Source organism: Macaca thibetana, chromosome 11 (assembly GCF_024542745.1).
Source record: "Macaca thibetana thibetana isolate TM-01 chromosome 11, ASM2454274v1, whole genome shotgun sequence".
NCBI classification, from domain to species: Eukaryota; Metazoa; Chordata; class Mammalia; order Primates; family Cercopithecidae; genus Macaca; species Macaca thibetana.
This window is the reverse complement of record NC_065588.1, coordinates 129380831-129398800: the sequence shown is the minus strand read 5'-3', so window position 1 is coordinate 129398800 and position 17970 is coordinate 129380831. Positions and strand designations below refer to the sequence as shown.

General features: G+C 40.9%; 1 protein-coding gene across 4 annotated transcripts in view; it reads right to left on the bottom strand.

Moving 5' to 3' along the window:
• Positions 1–3444: 3444 nt before the first annotated feature.
• Positions 3445–17970, bottom strand: part of ZNF84 (zinc finger protein 84) — a 270997-nt gene continuing 256471 nt past the window's right edge. For all 4 annotated transcript variants that reach the window (XM_050747753.1, XM_050747752.1, XM_050747750.1 and 1 more), the window contains 2 exons: positions 17531–17626; positions 3445–10095 (listed from right to left, as the gene is read on the bottom strand). In XM_050747753.1, coding sequence (XP_050603710.1) covers positions 8117–10095; positions 17531–17626 — 2075 coding nt within the window. In that variant the 3' untranslated portion in view covers positions 3445–8116. The remainder of the gene's footprint in view (positions 10096–17530; positions 17627–17970) is intronic.

The window sequence follows — 17970 nt, the reverse complement described above, 5'->3', positions numbered from 1 at the left end:
CAGCAACTTCAGAGAATGTCTTTATGTTTTTTTAAAAACATACAATTTTATGCCATGTAATTTTGCCCTTATTCCCATAATGTGGCCATTCCTTTCACACAGACCTATCCTACACTGGATGGTTATTGTAGGAATCCTTAGTTCAGTGCTCTTTTCACCTGAATTTCCTCTAGAGAGAATTTGGAGGTTAGCCTTTACTTTTAAAATGTTGACTTAGTCAATGAAATAAGATTTTCTAGTGTAAGGGAAGATTGTATTTGAGACCATCAAATTTGGGGCAGTGTGCCTTAGTAGGCATGAGGATGTGCTGTTTCTATCTCCCTTCAAGGAAAGGCTTGTAGTACAAGTGTGGGAAGTTCAGTTAGCAGACAGCCCTCACCTGTCAAGCCCTTCGTGGTCAGCCTTTGCTGCAGAAGAGCTTTGTCCAAAGTCACCCCTCTTCCCAGGTCAGGCTGTATTCAGTGACTGAAAGAGGTATGAACACAGACTAGACCATGCTTGCCTGGCACCTGAACCCTGTCAGGCAACACTCACCACAGAGATCCATTCTGAGTTGGGAGCAGTTTTGTAGGATCTGCATTGCAGTTTAACCTTTTCTTTTGCTTAATCCTACTTCTTTCTCTTTCCTTTCACAGATACTGATCTACAGTGAATACCTCCAAAGTATATCTCAGAGTCGACTTTCAGAAAACCCAATGGATTGCAGCTTGTACCATTATTGAGGCGCTCCAAAATAGCAAAGCATGGGCCAAAGTTTTGGAACTGGATTACTCATTATCCAGCTTACATACAAACCCCACCACTGTGGCAGGTGGAGCACAAAGAGGCCCTGGCATAAGGAGGTGGTTCAATCATTAAATAGTTCACCAATAGTAAATTAAGAGGCAGCACCTGTGTTATGTAACAGATGTTTGAACTTAGGAGATAGATTATTATTAAATAACAGATTTGAGTGGCTGATATGGTTTGGCTGTGTCCCCACCCAAACCTCATCTTGAGTTGTAGCCCCCATCATCTCCTTGTGTCACGGGAGGGACCCAGGGAAGGTAACTGAATCATGCAGATGGGTTTTTCCCATGCTGTTCTTGTGATAGTGAATAAATCTCATGAGGTCTGATGGTTTTATAAAGGGCAGTTCCTCTGTACACGCTCTCCTTCCTGTCACCATGTAAGATGTGTCTTTGCTCCTCCTTCACCTTCTGTCATGATTGTCAGGCCTTCCCAGTCATGTGAAACTGTGAGTTCATTAAACCTCTTTTTCTTTATAAATTACCCAACCTGGGGTATTTCTTTATAGCAGTATGAGAATGGACTAATACAGTGGCTACTGCTAAAAGCCACTGATGCTCTACATAAAGGTAACAAACAGTTGAGGCCAAATAATAGACAATTGATTGCAGCTGTGAAAGTTAGAGGGCATTTGGCTGCACAAAAAGCAGCTCACACCTGCTGTATCACAAGTGGCATTAGGTCCTTGGCTTGCAGGAAAAAAAAGTATTATGGCAGGAAAGGCCACGTGGAAGCCTCAAACTACAATCCACCCAAGATAGTAAATAAGAACAATCTCTGGGGGAGTAGTAGAGATTAGAGTCACATTTCAGGATATAAAAGATTTAGGAGTGATGGTTCCCATCCTCTCTCTAGTAAAAACTACTCACAACTGCAATTCAACTTCAAGCTCAAGGGAGTAGTAGTCCTGATTACAGCCATTAGGCCAGATGTGAAATTTCCACTAGAAGAGATTAATACAGCCTCAGATACATGGTATATGGCTACTGATCCAGTAAATGCATTTTTTAATATCCTGATTCAGAAAAAAGGATAAATGTTTGCATTCATATCAAGTGAAATGAAGTGGGCAATGAAATGAACAATATACAAGGCTGGGCGCCGTGGCTCAGGCCTGTAATCCGCACTTTAGGAGGTTGAGGCGGGTGGATCATGAAGTCAGGAGATCGAGCCCATTCTGGCTAACACGGTGAAACCCTGTCTCTATTAAAAATACAAAAAATTAGCTAGGCGTGGTGGTGGGCACCTGTAGTCCCAGTTACTCGGGAGGCGGAGGCAGGAGAATGGCATGAACCCGGGAGGTGGAGCTTGCAGTGAGCTGAGATCGCGCCACTGCAATCCAGGCTGGGTGACAGAGCAAGACTCCATCTCAAAACAAAAACAAAAACCAAAACCAAACAATATACATGAAATGGACAATAGTATAACTACAGTTTTGCTCCCAGGGCAATATTAACTCTCTCAACCCCAGAGTTGTGGTTATGGGAAGCACAAGGTCCCCCCAGAGGATCATCTGTAATCTTCCTGCTTCCACACTGTGGTCCCCAAACCCATGTGTCCTCTTTGAAAACACAGCACTGTATAAAGGTCAAACATGAAGGATTAGTCCCAAAGGGGGCACTTTCCACCAGAGGACAGAGTGAGTGTTCTAAATTACAAACTACAGATACAGCATGGAACTTTGTACCCTTGTGTCCAGGGACCAGCATGCCAGAAAAGCCACTCTTTGCTGGGGCATTGACACTGATCATCAGAAGGTATGGCTGCTTACACAACAGGGCAGGAGAAAAAAGGAGTGGCACTCAGGTGGTCCACCTACGTGCCTCTTTGAACTTCCTTGCCCTATTGTGATGTAAATGGACAAATACAGCAACTTGGATCTGAAAAGGACATGGTGAACAGGGCTCTGACCCCCTCAGGAATAAGGGTCTGGGACAAGCTACCACGAAAGTCACTTATGTCCACAGAGGTGCTAACAGTGTGATGAGAATCTACAGCGAATAATACAGACAGCAACTGCAACATTAGGGGCTGTGGTTTGTCCTACAAATATTCCTTCTCTTAGTCTCTCCTCAGAGAGCCCCACCAGAATCCTAGAGCAGCAGCTTCCCAAATGTAACACAGACAAGGGGATCTAAGCGGTGGGAAGGATGGACTGTGTGATCACAAACATGCATCATGACTCAGATCTCTCCTCAAGGTGGGACTTGCCCAGGGCAGGGAGAGTCATCAGCAGAGAGCCTCCACTTGTGAAGCTGGCCTCAGCTGAAATGAGCTGCTTCACCTAAGAAAAGAGCAACATCACCTAAGAAAAGAGCTGCTTCACCTAAGGTTGCTTCCTTCCCAGAGCAGCCTGAGTCTGGGTGATGGGGTGAGCAACACAGGGTTATAAAGGCCTGGCCATCTTGGTTCAACACGAGGCACTCCAATGGGCAGTACATGTTCCAGAGTTCCCTGCTCGCTCCAATGCAGTGCAATTTGAATTCTTCCTCAGCTCAATGTTTTCTTACTTCTTCGATCATTTCACAGCTGTTGATCCTCAATAGACATCTTGCACCCAAACTTCTCAGTAACCACATCTAGAGAACAAGTTACGACATAGCCTGATTTCCTGTTAGAAATATTTGGGTTGTAACAAACACAACTTGAGCCAGATGAAGCAAACATGAGAATTTATTAGGATATTTGGAGTATCTCACAGAAGAATTCAACAATCAAGGCATGAAAAGGGCAGAGGTGGACCTGGACACGAAGACCAGAAGAACCAGGTACTGGAACACAATCAGGACGCTTTCTTGATTTTGCTTCTATGATGGCTTCGTTCTTCTCTCTCACTGCAGACCATGTTTCTCCATGTGGCAGAAAACAGCCACTCACTGCACCCACATTTAAATATACCTTGTGATGCTAAAATTACACAGACAAAAAGATAGTCCTAGCTTTCTAGAAACTTTCTAGTGGAAAAGATAAAACATGCAATGGTTATATTATCACAGTGAGAAACACACGTACAGGTTCATATAGATTCAATAGGCATTAACAAGGAACAAGGGCATTTCAATTGCAGATTTGCAAAAACGTAATGCAATAATAGAAATCTCAAGGAACTACAAGTTGTTCACAGAGGCCAGAAAATATTGCATAGGAGGAAAAGTTTTCAGAAATGACAGTGGATAGATAGGCATTGGTTTGTACAAAAGTCCTTGTATACCATAAGGAGAATATTACACTTTAAGTCCACAATAAGCCACACGATATTTCAACGAGGCATGTGTAATCAGGGTTGCATTTAAAAATAATCACTATGTATACATGTGAAAAATGGGCCGAAAAATGATAGCAAGGTGCAGAAAACATGCATGCATCTGCAAGGGTTGATTGGTTAAGTTTATCAGCAGCTAGGCCAGGGGTAGGTGTTGAGCATCTGAAAGCTTATTGGTACCTGTATAGACATTAATAAGACCTCTGAAATTGACAACCTGGACATAGACTGCTGGAATGACTGAGAAGGTCTCAAATGTAGATTCCAAATGCCACTGCTGTAGATTTTGCTAGAAAATTACTTTTGATAAATCTGGCATTCTGTGGGTGCATTTTATGTCAACATTCTAAAAGAGATGTTCCTGAAACCAAAGTATCACAAATATATGGACCCATAGATAATGATGCCAGATCCTGCAAGGAAAAGCTACACAGAAGGCAATCCTGGTACAGGCCTCAAAATTCAGTCTGGACCTTAAGGAAAACCCACTACTTAGTAAAAGGAAAACAATGTAAATTATCCTTTGTAGAACTGTGCGCAATTCCAGGTCAGTGGGAAAATCTGGGCAGTAAGAAAACAAGAAAAGGGGATGCTTCCTGTATTTGGCCTCCCTTAGTATGCTATCTCAAGGTACCTTATTGTGCTCCATAAAATCAAAAATAAATCCACTCTAAAACTTTCTTCTTGATGTAGAATCTGTGGTAGGAACCAATAAGGGACAATGCAGAGAGATAATTTTGTGGTTTACAAAGTAATTTCAAAAACACACTAAAAAATCTCTAATTTCAGAATCAGAGCTCTCATGACACTTTAGAAGGTGAGTTCTAGTGACTACTGCACAATGTATTTGAACCTCTGCATCAGTTCTTAACTAGACCTCTATTGTCAGCGTCAATCCTCCCCATAACACCTGATGTTTAGAAAAAATGTTTGTTCTTGGGCATTCAATCAATAGCTTAATGTTGAAGTTCCATTATCGAGTGTAGGAAGTATCAGGTTTAACTGCTTAACAGTTAATAGAATAATCTAGAATTTCCAAGACCTAATGAATCAGTCTCTGGGATTGGACAGAGAATGATAATAGATGGAAAGAAAAAAATAGGGCAAAAATCACAAAGTACAACATCACCTTCTAACTGTTCATTTGCATTAGTTGGTCTCCCACATCTAGTAAAATGACTTTGAGATATTAAAAAGTAGGAAGTTTTTTTTTTTTTTTTTTTTTTTTTTGAGACACAGTCTAGCTCTGTTGCCCAGGCTGGAGTGCAGTGGTGCCATCTTGGCTCACTGCAACCTCCACCTCTCGGGTTCAAGTGATTCTCCTGCCTCAGCCTCCCAAGTAACTGGGATTACAGGCACATGCCACCACACCCAGCTAATTTTTTTTTTTTGAGATGGAGTCTTACTCTGTCACCCAGGTTGGAGTGCAGTGGCGCGATCTCGGCTCATTGCAAACTCTGCCTCCCGGGTTCACACCATTCTCCTGCCTCAGCCTCCCGAGTAGCTGGGACTACAGGCGCCTGCCACCATGCCTGGCTAATTTTTTGTATTTTTAGTAGAGATGGGGTATCGCCGTGTTAGCCAGGATGGTCTCGATCTCCTGACCTCTAGATCCACCTGCCTTGGCCTCCCAAAGTGCTTGGACTACAGGCATGAGCCACCACGCCCAGCCAATTTTTAGTAAAGACAGGGTTTCACCATGTTGGCCATGAACATGTTGGTCTTGAATTCCTGACCTCAAGTGATCCACCCTCCTCAGCCTCCCAAAGTGCTGGGATTACAGGCGTGAGCCACCATGCCCAGCCAGGAAGTTCATACACTTGAGTATGAATAAAAAGTTGGAAAATTAGATGCTTTAAAATTACAGCACAGAAAGACAGAATTATTTGGCTGTTGAACTGGTATGCTGGTTTAGAAAATTATTTAAAATTCCAACTTTCCCAAAATGTTGCAAAATCAAAAATTAAAGAAGAAAATACTGTTCATGGTAAAGGTGCAAAATACCATACTGATACAACAATTTGAACATAAAAGGTGAAGCCTTGATTTTTTGTAAGTTTGCAATCAAGCTCAATATTGGACTTTTCTAAATTTCATCAGCATACAAAAAAATATTAACTTTGTCAAGCAACATTGAGAGAACATTACAAAATCCTTACTTAGCTAAGGGATGGTTCATGCATTTTTATGGAAGTATACTTAAATAATGTTAAGTTCTCAATGTGAAGTTTTCCATGGGGATAATGCAACTAGGGAAAGAGTCAAATACGTTTCAAATGATAAAATGGAAATCTTGTTTCCTAATACAGATAGTTCCTGACTTAAGAGGATGTGACTTACAGTTTCTCAACATTACAATGGTATCCATACAACTACTATTTTTCACTTTCAGTATTCAATAATTACATCAGATATTCAACACCTTTTGATAAAATAGACGATGCATTAGAATGTGTTCTGAGAATGTTTAAGGTAGGCTAGGCTAAGCTATGATGTTTGGTAGGTTGGGTGTATTAAATGCATTTTCGACTTACAATAATTTCAACTTACAATGGGTTTATTGGGATGTAACCCCATTGTAAGTTCAGGATCATATGTACTTTTCCAGTGACCACAGAAATTTGCTAGAAAATAGGCTTCCTTGAATGTCAAAAATGTTTTTCCAGCATAAAATTCCCTAACACTTTACATCTTCAGAAATGTGATTTTTTAATAATTCATTTATTCATCTAAATTTTACAAGATATTTTATGCAACACAAAAAGCATAATAGCAGCACAAAATATCCATGATACTTTATCACAGGAAATTAAAATAGTGGTATTTGGGTTACATATCACTTAAGATACATATATATATATATAAAAAATACATGGAGACATCTCACTAAATGAGAAAAAGATTTGATACAGCACTACTTTATTTCATTTAGTTTGGGTGTTGTAATGTAGTTCAAATATCTTTATTTTGCTAATTCAGTTATATATTACTATGGTTATTCTGTGGTTCCTGCCTTTGCATATTTATTTTATATAAACTGTTACTCAGACTCTGAGGATGCAGAAGACTTACATAATGTTGGCTTCAGTTACTGAATAGAAAGGTCAGTAAAAACAAAAGACCCCTTATGTATGTCTATAATAAGGAAAAAGAAATGGGTTATCACTCAAGGTACTTATTAATGTAGCCATGTTACATGACTTTCCATTCTCTATATTATTGTTAAAAAATAAAAACCAGTGGTGTGTAGTGTGTCTTCACAGACATCAGAGGCACTATAAGGCATATGCATTTCATAATCCCAATTACATTAAATTAAATGTCAGTTCAAAACGCAAAACATATGTGACACTAGAAGATAAGCCACAAATACCACTAAGAAATTTCTTAGATGTTTCAATGGCCAATTTATTCACATAATTTTATTCACATATTTTTAAAACTTCACACTTCAAAGTGAACAACTGTCAACCACTTAGAATTGGGTATTTTTGGTACCCACGTCTACAAAAAGTGTATGGCTTCCCTTGCCAGTACTATACTGAGGGGCAAGTGTTCCCAGTGTCTTTAAATTGTTAAGATTCTCCATAATATGAATTCTCCAAAATACAAAATAGTTTGGTTACTTGTTGCACTATCCCATATTTAGTAGTTTCATAGAACTTCATTCCTAAGGGCATTTCCTTATGTACAATGAAATGTCATTTCTTAAAAATATTGCCTCATTTCCTGCATTCATGGGGTTTTCCCTCATCTCCAGTGGGAATATGTCTAATAGCTTAGGAGACTTGACTTCTGGAAGGCTTTTTGATATTCACACGATTCTTCTTTGCTGTGAATGTTCTACTCTGTAAGGCTTCACTATGGTTTGAAAAGTTGTTGAGATGCACTGCATTCATAGGTTCACTCTGAATTAAGATCAGCTTTCCATACACCATCTCATTTAGAGTTCTCACCCTCAAGGAGTGCAGACACATAACACAATGTGACTGTCTAAAAATGTTATCATAATTGCATTTTCTGAAGTCCAAGATGATCTGTCAAAGACTACTATTAACTGTATTTCTAGGATTTTTTTACTGTATGAGTTCTCTGATGATTGATGAGCTGTGACTTCTGTGAAAAAGCTTTCCCACATTCAATGCATTGATAAGGCTTCTCTCCTGTATGAATTCTCTGATGATTAACCAGCTGTGATTTCTGAGAGAAGGCCTTCCTACATTCACTGCATCCGTAGGGTTTCTCACCTGTATGTGTCCTTTGATGTGGTATAAGGTGGGACTTCCGAGAGAAAGCTTTGCCACACTCACTGCATTCAAAAGGCTTCTCTCCTGTATGTATTCTCTGATGATTGATGAGACTTGACTTCTCCCTGAAGGCTTTTCTACATTCATTGCATTCGTAAGGTTTTTCTCCTGTATGAGTTCTCAGATGTCTAATTAGCTCCGACTTCTCAAAAAAAGCTTTCCTACAAAGACTGCATTCATAGGGTTTCTCTCCAGTGTGAATTCTCTGATGGGTATTTAGCTGTGATTTCTGGGAGAAAGCTTTTTCACAGTCCCTGCATTCATACGGTTTTTCTCCAGTATGAGTTCTCTGATGAGTTGCAAGACTTGACTTCTCACCAAAGGCCTTCCCACATTCAGTGCATTCATAGGGTTTCTCCCCTGTATGTGTCCTCTGATGTGATATGAGATGTGACTTCTGACAAAAGGCTTTCCCACATTCACTGCATACATATGGTTTCTCTCCTGTATGAATTCTCTGATGATTAGTGAGACTTAATTTTTCACTGAAAGCTTTCCCACACTCACTGCATTCATACGGTTTTTCTCCCGTATGAGTTCTCTGATGTCTAACGAGCTGTGATTTCCTGCTGAAGGCTTTCCCACATTTACTGCATATAAAGGGTTTTTCTCCTGTGTGTGTCATCTGATGCGATATGAGATGTGACTTCTGGGAGAAGGCCTTCCCACACTGAATGCATCCATGAGGTTTCTCTCCTGTGTGGGTTCTCTGATGATTAATGAGACTGGACCTCTCTCTAAATGCTTTCCTACACTCGCTGCATTCATAGGGTTTCTCTCCAGTATGAATTGTCTGATGTCTAATAAGCTCTGACTTCTCAAAGAAAGCTTTTCTACAATCACTACATCCAAAGGGTTTTGTTCCTGTGTGAGTTCTGTGATGTGTAACGAGTTGTGACTTCCTGCTGAAGGCTTTCCCACACTCCCTGCATTCAAAAGGTTTCTCACCGGTATGAATTCTCTGATGGTTAATGAGATTGGACTTTTCACTAAAGGCCCTCCCACATTCACTGCATCCATAGGGTTTCTCTCCTGTGTGTGTTCTCCAATGCGATATGAGATGTGACTTCCGGGAGAAGGCTTTCCCACATTCGCCACACTCATATGGTTTCTCTCCTGTATGTGTCCGCTGATGGGATGTGAGCTGTGACTTTTGGGAGAAGGCTTTACCACACTGGTTACAATTATAAGGTTTTTCTCCTGTATGAGTTCTGTGATGTGTAATAAACTGAGACTTCTGGGGAAAGGTTTTGCCACAATTACCACAGCCAAAGGCTATGTCTCTTATATGTCTGCTTTGATGTTTAATGAGACTTGGTTTCTTACTGAAGCGCTTCCTACATTCACTGCATTCATAGAGTTTCTCCCCTAAACGATTTCTATGATATATGATAATCTGTGACTTTTTATAGCTCTCTTTATATTTATCACAATCATAGTACTTTAACCAGGTATCAGTATCCTCAGGCTTGGAATGGAGAAAAAAATTATCAAACACATTAAAGTCATCTGATTCTGCTTTTCCATAATCTCCTTTTGGAATAAGCAAATCTAAATGATGTTTTAAAATCAATCCATCTAAGTCACCTTCGTTGTTTGATTTCCTTAAAGGAACAAAGTTCATGTTCAGATTGAAATTTTTTCCAAATGCATCACATTCATGACCTCTTTTTATAATTTTAAGCTTGTCTTGGTTATCCTGGTGCCACATCATGTTACCATTTACATTCCAGACTTCTATAAAGGAAAAAAAAAAAATGTTTGGTTGTGCTTTCTAAAAAAAAAAAAAAAAACTAGAAATGCTATGTTGAGGGGTTGGCTGCTTTTAAGGCTTAGTTTCCTAGTCTGAAGTAAGTCCCAAGTATAATAACAATCTTCTAGGTATTGCAAGGAACTACTCAAAACAGAAACAGGAAACTGACTGGAGATTAAGTCACCTTTGGTTGTTGACAAATATGTTTATTAAATGGAGAATGTAAAAAACACATGAAAAGCAATGAAAAGCAAAGAAAAGGGCCGGGCGCGGTGGCTCAAGCCTGTAATCCCAGCACTTTGGGAGGCTGAGACGGGCGGATCACGAGGTCAGGAGATCGAGACCATCCTGGTTAATACGGTGAAACCCCGTCTCTACTAAAAAGTACAAAAAAACTAGCCGGGCGAGGAGGCGGGCGCCTGTAGTCCCAGCTACTTGGGAGGCTGAGGCAGGAGAATGGCGTGAACTCGGGAGGCGGAGCTTGCAGTGAGCTGAGATCTGGCCACTGCACTCCAGCCTGGGCAACAGAGCGAGACTCCGTCTCAAAAAAATAAAAACAAAACGAAAAGCAAAGAAAAAAGGTTGGAAGAAGCTTTGACCCAATGTTTTGAGTAATTAATTCACTCAATACTTTCTGAGTATATACTATGCCCAGGTAGTGTGTGAGGTATAGAGACACAAAAGAAAAAATAAGCTCTTGTTATTATAAAATTTACATTGTAATGGAAAAGATAAAGAAATAATATTTTTAAAACAAAACTGTACACTGTAGTAAATACTAAGAAGAAAATGAACATATTTGAAAGAAAAATTAGGTAGTCATTTCAAGCTTAAAGAATGAGAAATATTTTGCATATTGGTTCTCATTCTAAAGTTTTATTTAAGCTTGCCATATGCATCTTCACGTTGCTATTAAGAAAGCCACTTATGCAACACATTTTCCAAACCATATCATCTTTCATCTAAACTATTCAGGCACAGAACTTTAAAATCCATGTGTACTAGGCCAGGCGTGGTGGCTCACACATGTAATCCCAGCACTTTGGGAGGCCGAGACGGGTGGATCACGAGGTCAGGAGATCGAGACCATCCTGGCTAACATGGTGAAACCCCATCTCTACTAAAAAATACAAAAAACTAGCCGGGCGAGGTGGCGGGCGCCTGTAGTCCCAGCTACTCCGAAGGCTGAGGCAGGAGAATGGCGTGAACCCAGGAGGCGGAGCTTGCAGTGAGCCGAGATCCGGCCACTGCACTCCAGCCTGGGCGACAGAGCGAGACTCCGTCTCAAAAAAAAAAAATACATGTGTACTTTCACTAAAACCATCCCAAGACCCAAGTTCTCATTCTAAAAATAATCTGACAGTTTGACAGTCAGTTGTTATATAGCTCTATTTCCATTATCCTCATGATATAACCATTTATACTATTATAAGTGAACTTCAAAATATGTATTTTTTGAGACAGGGTCTTGCTCTGTTGACCAGATTGAAGCGTAGTGTTGTGATGCAGCCTCAACCTCGAGGCTCAAGAGATCCTCCTACATAAGCCTCCCAAGTAGCCAGAATACACAGGTGTACAACCACTATGGCTGGCTAATTTTGTTGTTCTTGTAGAGATGGGGTCTCCCTATGTTGTTCAGGCTGCTCTTGAACTCCTGGGGTCGAGCAATTCTCCCACTTTAGCCTCCCAAACCAGTAAGAGACTTGGTCTCTCCCAGAGTGTTGGGGTTTCAGGCATGAGTCAACATGCTGGGCCCATTTTTCAACAAAAATCTATATTTCAAATTTTTTGTGAGGTTGTACCTAGAGGTAAGAAAGATAATCAGTAATGTGAAAACATTCTACAAATTTAAATGTCAACTGAAGGTAATATATTTGTAGAATTATATGGTGGAGGTAGAATCAATAAGATTTGCTGATGTATTTGGTATGGAGAAAATAAAGGAAAAAAGAGAATCTAGAATTACCCTTAGGTTTGGAGTTTGAACAATTTGGTAGATTATGGTGTTAATGCATTAAGGAAAACTGAGGGAGAAATACATGGGTTCAAATCAAGACTCCACTATAAACATATTAATTCTGTTTTTTGAGACAGGGTCTTGCCCTGTCACTCAGGCTGGAGTTTAGTGGTGCAATTATAGCTCACTGCAGCCTTGAACTCCTGGGCTCAACTGATCCTCCCAACTAAGCCTCCTGAGTAGCTGGGACTACAGGTGCATGCCACCATGCTCAAGATAATTTTTAGAATTTTTTGTAGAGATGGGATCTCACCATGTTGCTCAGGCTGGTTTCAAACTCCTAGGCTCAAGTAGTCCTTCCACTTCAGCTTCCCAAGTTGCTGGGATTATAGGTGCAGGCCCCCACAACTGACACTGTGTTAGGCCTAACATATTAATTTTGAGATGTATGTGAAGTTTCGACAAAATGGTATCAGAAAATATGGGTGCAGAAAATGAAACATTTATAAATTAAACTTACATTCATGTTATTTTAAATGTTATCAAATTATTGAACTATTAATACTTAAGTACGTGTTTTAAATTTACATCTGCCTTCCCCCATCTTTATTTTTTTTCCTATTAGAAAAATGTAATTGCCTTATATTTGGTCATTTGTGGTATATCCCAAATAGTCCCACTCTCTCCATCACTTTCTCTGCTGTATTCTAAACTATCACATTATCTCAATGAAATACCCTGCTAATTGGTTTCCCTGCGTCCAATTACATTTTCTGTCCGGAGCTGCGCGCCCCGGCCATAGCAAATAATAATTAATGATTAAACGCCCGAGCTCTATTCCTTTCCACCTTCTACCTCCTCCCTAGATTTGTTGTTCCTCTTTTGTATCAATACCTCATAATAGATGGCGCTCTTCCTGCTTCTTCTTCACTTGTTTTTCCCCGCGGCTGCAAAAATTGTTACTTTGTAGCACAGGCACCATCCCGTGCCCGGGAAAATTACCAACTGACAGCGCAGGTGCAACATGACGTTCGACCAGAGAAACCAATACCTACTTGGTCACGCCCTCTGCGATGAGATCATCTCCGCCTCTGGCCCAACCCCTTCCCCTCCAAGTGTATATAAGGCACTGCATTACCACCATTAAACGAGACTTGATCAGAGCACTGTCTTGTCTCCATTTCTCGTGTCTCTTGTCCCCCAAATTCCCACTCCCTCCTCCAGGGCCTGCTTCGACGATCCCGCGGGCCGGGATAATTTTCTACTTGGCAGTGAGAATAAACTTTCACAATTCTAAATCAGATTTTACTTTTCAAAATTTCTTGACTCGCTTATAACTCCATTGTGTTGCCTACAAGTTGAGATATGATCTAGTTCCCATACTCTCTCCAACTTATCTGCATCTCTCGGGCATACTGACCTCAGCCACATGGGCTTCCATTCTGTTTCTAAAAGTAACTAAACCATTTTCTGACTTAACATATTCTTATTTGTCATTCCTTTTGGAGACACTCTTTCCCATGCTCATTTCACATCTTTCATGTCTACAATTAGTTTTCCCATGTCTTTCTCTGTTATGGACTAAATGTATCTCCTCAAAAATTGTACACTGAAGAACTTCCAGAACGGCTGTATTTGGAGATAGGACCTCTAAGGAAATAAGATTAAATGAGGTCATAAGGGTAGGACCCTGATCAAACAGGGTTATCATCTTTACAAAAATAGATATGAGGCCAGGCAGTGGCCCACCTCTGTAATCTCAGCACTTTGGGAGGCTGAGGCAGACAGATTACTTGAGCCCCAGAGTTTGAGAGCAGCCTGGGCAACACAGTGAAACTGTGTCTGTACAAAAAAAAAAAAACCTGTTTTTAATTAGCTAGGTGTGGTGATGCACACCTGTAGTCCCAGATGCTTGGGAGGCTCACTTGAGCCCAGGAGGTCAAGGCTGCAGTGACCCATGATTGTGCCACTGCACTCCAGGCTGGGTGAGTGAGACCTTGTCTCGAAAAAGGAAAAAGAAAAAAGAAACCCCACAAGAGATCCATCTATATCTATCTATCTCTTTCTCTCTCTCCATGTACACACTGGGGAAAGGCCATGTGAACACATAGTGAGAGGGTGGCTCTTCACAAGGCAGGAAGAGAGCCCTCCCCAGAAAACAACCATGCTGGTACCTTGACCTTGGACTTTCCATCTCCAAAACTGGAAAACCAATTTCTGTTGTTTAAGCTCCCCAGAATATGATATTTTGTTACGGCAGACTGAGCAGACTAACCCATTCTCTCACCTAATTTATTTCTGTAATAACACTTAGCAGGATCTGAATTTTTTCCTGCTTACTTACTACCCTGTTCTTTTTTTGTCCTCTAGCAAGTAAACACTATGTCAGCAGGAAATATATATCTCTAATGCTCTATTATACCCACAGTACCTAGCACAGTAACTTAAAAATAAAAGAAGTCAATAAATACTCTATTTTCTCTGAAGTAGTCTGTGTAGAAAAGAGCTTCAGGCCCGAAACTACCATCCATAGAAAGTCCTGTTTGCAAGACTGGCCCTCGGCTGGCATCTGAGAACATGGGTTTCAGGAATGTCCCTACTATTTCCTAACTGATAATTACTATGCTAAGACTGTATACAAACAGTATGATCAGCACCTGTTAGGCAGAGAATACCTATAGGACCAGCTCCCAGTAAAGACCTTGGGCACTTATCTCTAATGGTCTTTCCTGGGCAGAAACATCAAACACACGTGTTACTATATTTTTGCTGCAGGGGGATAGTAAACTTTGACCCTTACGGGAAACAGGGAGCTTAGGACGCCTGCAAATGGGTTCTTTCAGACTCTGCCTGTGCCTTTTTCACTTGTGATCCAGCTGTGTCCTTATAGTGCCACTGTAATAAATCTTAGTCATAAGTACAAATATGCTGAGTCCAGTGAGTCCTTCTAGTGACTCTGAACATGGGGGGATCTTGGAGACCCTGACACACAGTCCCCATTTGTGTAATCTTGATAATTAGCTCTCCACTGCCTTGCAATAAAACAAATGTTCAGTGTTTACGTGCTGAATTTTTTTTAAAAAAGAACACAAATGTCTCATCTTCTTAACTCCTATGTTTCTGGAACTTATTTTCTGGTCTGTCTTTGTAATCCTTTTCAGTAAAGGATTAACCCCACTGGGTGAGTGGATCTCAACTAAAAAGGGCACATAAAAACGACAAGAAGTTTCTCAAATTACAAATCCCAGTCTTACCACATAAAACAAAACAAAAAAACAAAAAACAAAACAAAACAAAACAAAAACCAGGCATGGTGGCACACACCTGTAGTCCCATCTACTTAGGAGGCTGAAGCAAGAGGATCACTTTAGCCCAGGAATTTGAGGCTGCAGTGACCTATGATCATGCCACCACACTGCAACCTGGGCAACAGACCAAGACCCTGTCTATAAAAACAAACACAAGGCTTTTGGAAAGAAATTTATCAAATATTACACGTTCTATAACTAAAGTGAAGACATTTAATTATAAGCCCCTGCATCCATGTGTGCAAACAAAGCTCAGGGACCAACGTTCTAAAAAATATTATACATACTATGATCAGGTCACAGATGGGACTTCAGCAAAAGCTGAGAAAAATTTAGGCTGGGGTAGTCAAGGAACATTTCATAAATATGAATGCAGTGAAAACCAAGTTCCTATGGAAAGGATTAAGAATTTCTAGGTCACTAGTATAATACCCTCAAAAGTTCAAGACATTACATATCTGAAAACACTTGAGAAATGTTTAAATGGAACTGACCATGAATGGGGGGAAGGAAGAAATAACTGAACAGGCAGCAATAGTGTCATACTATGGAGGTCCTTGAAAGCAAAGATTACAAGTCTGTAGCAGATGCTGCCACCGCCCCACCCATACGCTGACCAGATTCCTACCGGAGGCACTCACGACTCTCTACCCAAGAACCTTCTCGAGCTGAAAGCACAAGACTAGTCTGTATGAAGGGACCCTGGACATTCTGGATACTTACTGTGGCAGAGGAAACCTCAAGATGAGAGATGGGAGTTAGTACATAAATACCTGGGTTTCCTGGTACCTCAGAGTGTCAAGACTGAGGAATATTCTCACAGTGCCTCAGAGGCACTCAGCAGAACTGAGCATCCACCACCCACAGCAGTAGTCAGAGCGTCAGCCCACCCTCCACTGGCATTAATGCCCCCAGCACTTCCATGGTCTGACTTGTCCATTCTCTCACTACATTTGTGGGGACCACGTCCCCAATAAGTTCTTACACTCACATAAGTATCTGAGGGTCTGCTTTGGAGGGAACCTGAAGTAAGTCAATGTCACAAAGCAGATAATGAGTAAAGAGGTTCAACTGATTAGAGTAGTGTGGGAAGCTTTAGGAAATAAAATATGGTGGCATCATTAAGGTAGCTTGTAAAATATTAAAAACTGGATCTATCTAGCAATTTGACAACTTCAAAAATGGGATATCACGGACCTGGTTTTAAGTGGAAGTTGAGGAAGGAAGGCTTTAAAAAGATACTTTCCCAACAGAAAAAAAATTTAAAACAACATGAAAGGATGGTTGAAAGGCGTTATTCGGCCATGTGCAGTGGTTTACACCTGTAATCCCAGCACTTTGGAGGCCGAAGCAGGCGAATCACGAGGTCAGGAGTTTGAGACCAGCCTGGCCAACATGGTGAAACCCCGTCTCCACTAAAAATAGAAAAAAATTGGCCGGGCGGGGTGGCATGTGCCTGTAGTCCCAGCTGCTGGGAAGGCTGAGGCAGGAGAATCGCTTGAACCCAGGAGGTGGAGTAGTGAGCTGAGATCGCACCATTGCACTCCAGTCTGGGTGACATTAACGAGACTCCGTCTCAAAAAAAAAAAAAAAAAAAAAAAAAAAAGGAAAGGGATTATTCATATACTTCATGGTGTCTAATCTGCAGGAAAAAAACACAAAGGAACCTAATTTAAAAGGGAGGATAAGGATAAATTGGGAGAAATAATGGCTCCATTTTCTAATATAATGAGACTGAACAGACTGGGGCTTTGGAGGGTGGTCTTTTGGGCATCAGAGATACCCAAATTGAAGACAAAATCGAGATGCTTCAATGGACAAACGGAGGTGTCTTTGACCACAGGGGAAGCAGGGACTGAAAGGGATTAAACATGTGAGGACAGAATACCAAACAAGAAGTCAAGGTCCTAGATGTCACAAAGAATAACGTCATGGCCAAGATAAGCAGGACACATTTCATTTTAAGCTATAAAGAAGCTACGTCTAAATGTGACTTACTTGAGTAGCTAATGTCAGTTGTTCTGAGGTACCACCGAAGGTTTAGAGATTTTGGAAAGAGATCCCTAAAGCACATTTCAGAGAGGCCAACCCATCAGTGACCAGATGACACGGGACTTCCGCTTTCTCCCATCTGCCTGGTTCTCACACACTCACCTGGAGAATCTGAACTTGGAATTTCTCCATCTCCTACCCATGGCTCTTCTCCTTGCTCCAATTTGAAGATGACATCTGGTTTCATAACTTCATACCCTGTTAAGGGAAAAATTACAAAGGCCTTGGGCCCAAATGCTTGGGGTTTAGGGCCTCTGAAGATGAGCAAGGTTTCACATCACAGTTGGCCTGATAAAGCTGTACCTCAACAGAGTAAGTAATTCTCAAAGTTACAGTAACAGTCTCCCTGGTGGCTAATAGGGTCTAGTACAAAGCGCCACTGAACACTTTAGAGGCTCTGGAGCCAGCAAGCCTGGGTTTACATCCAGGCTCTTTAATTTAATAGTTGTTAGTTCTTGGGAAAGTTACTTAACCTCTCTTGGCCTTGATTTTCTCATCAGGAAAAATGGATAACGGTACTAGCCACATAATCTCTGATGATT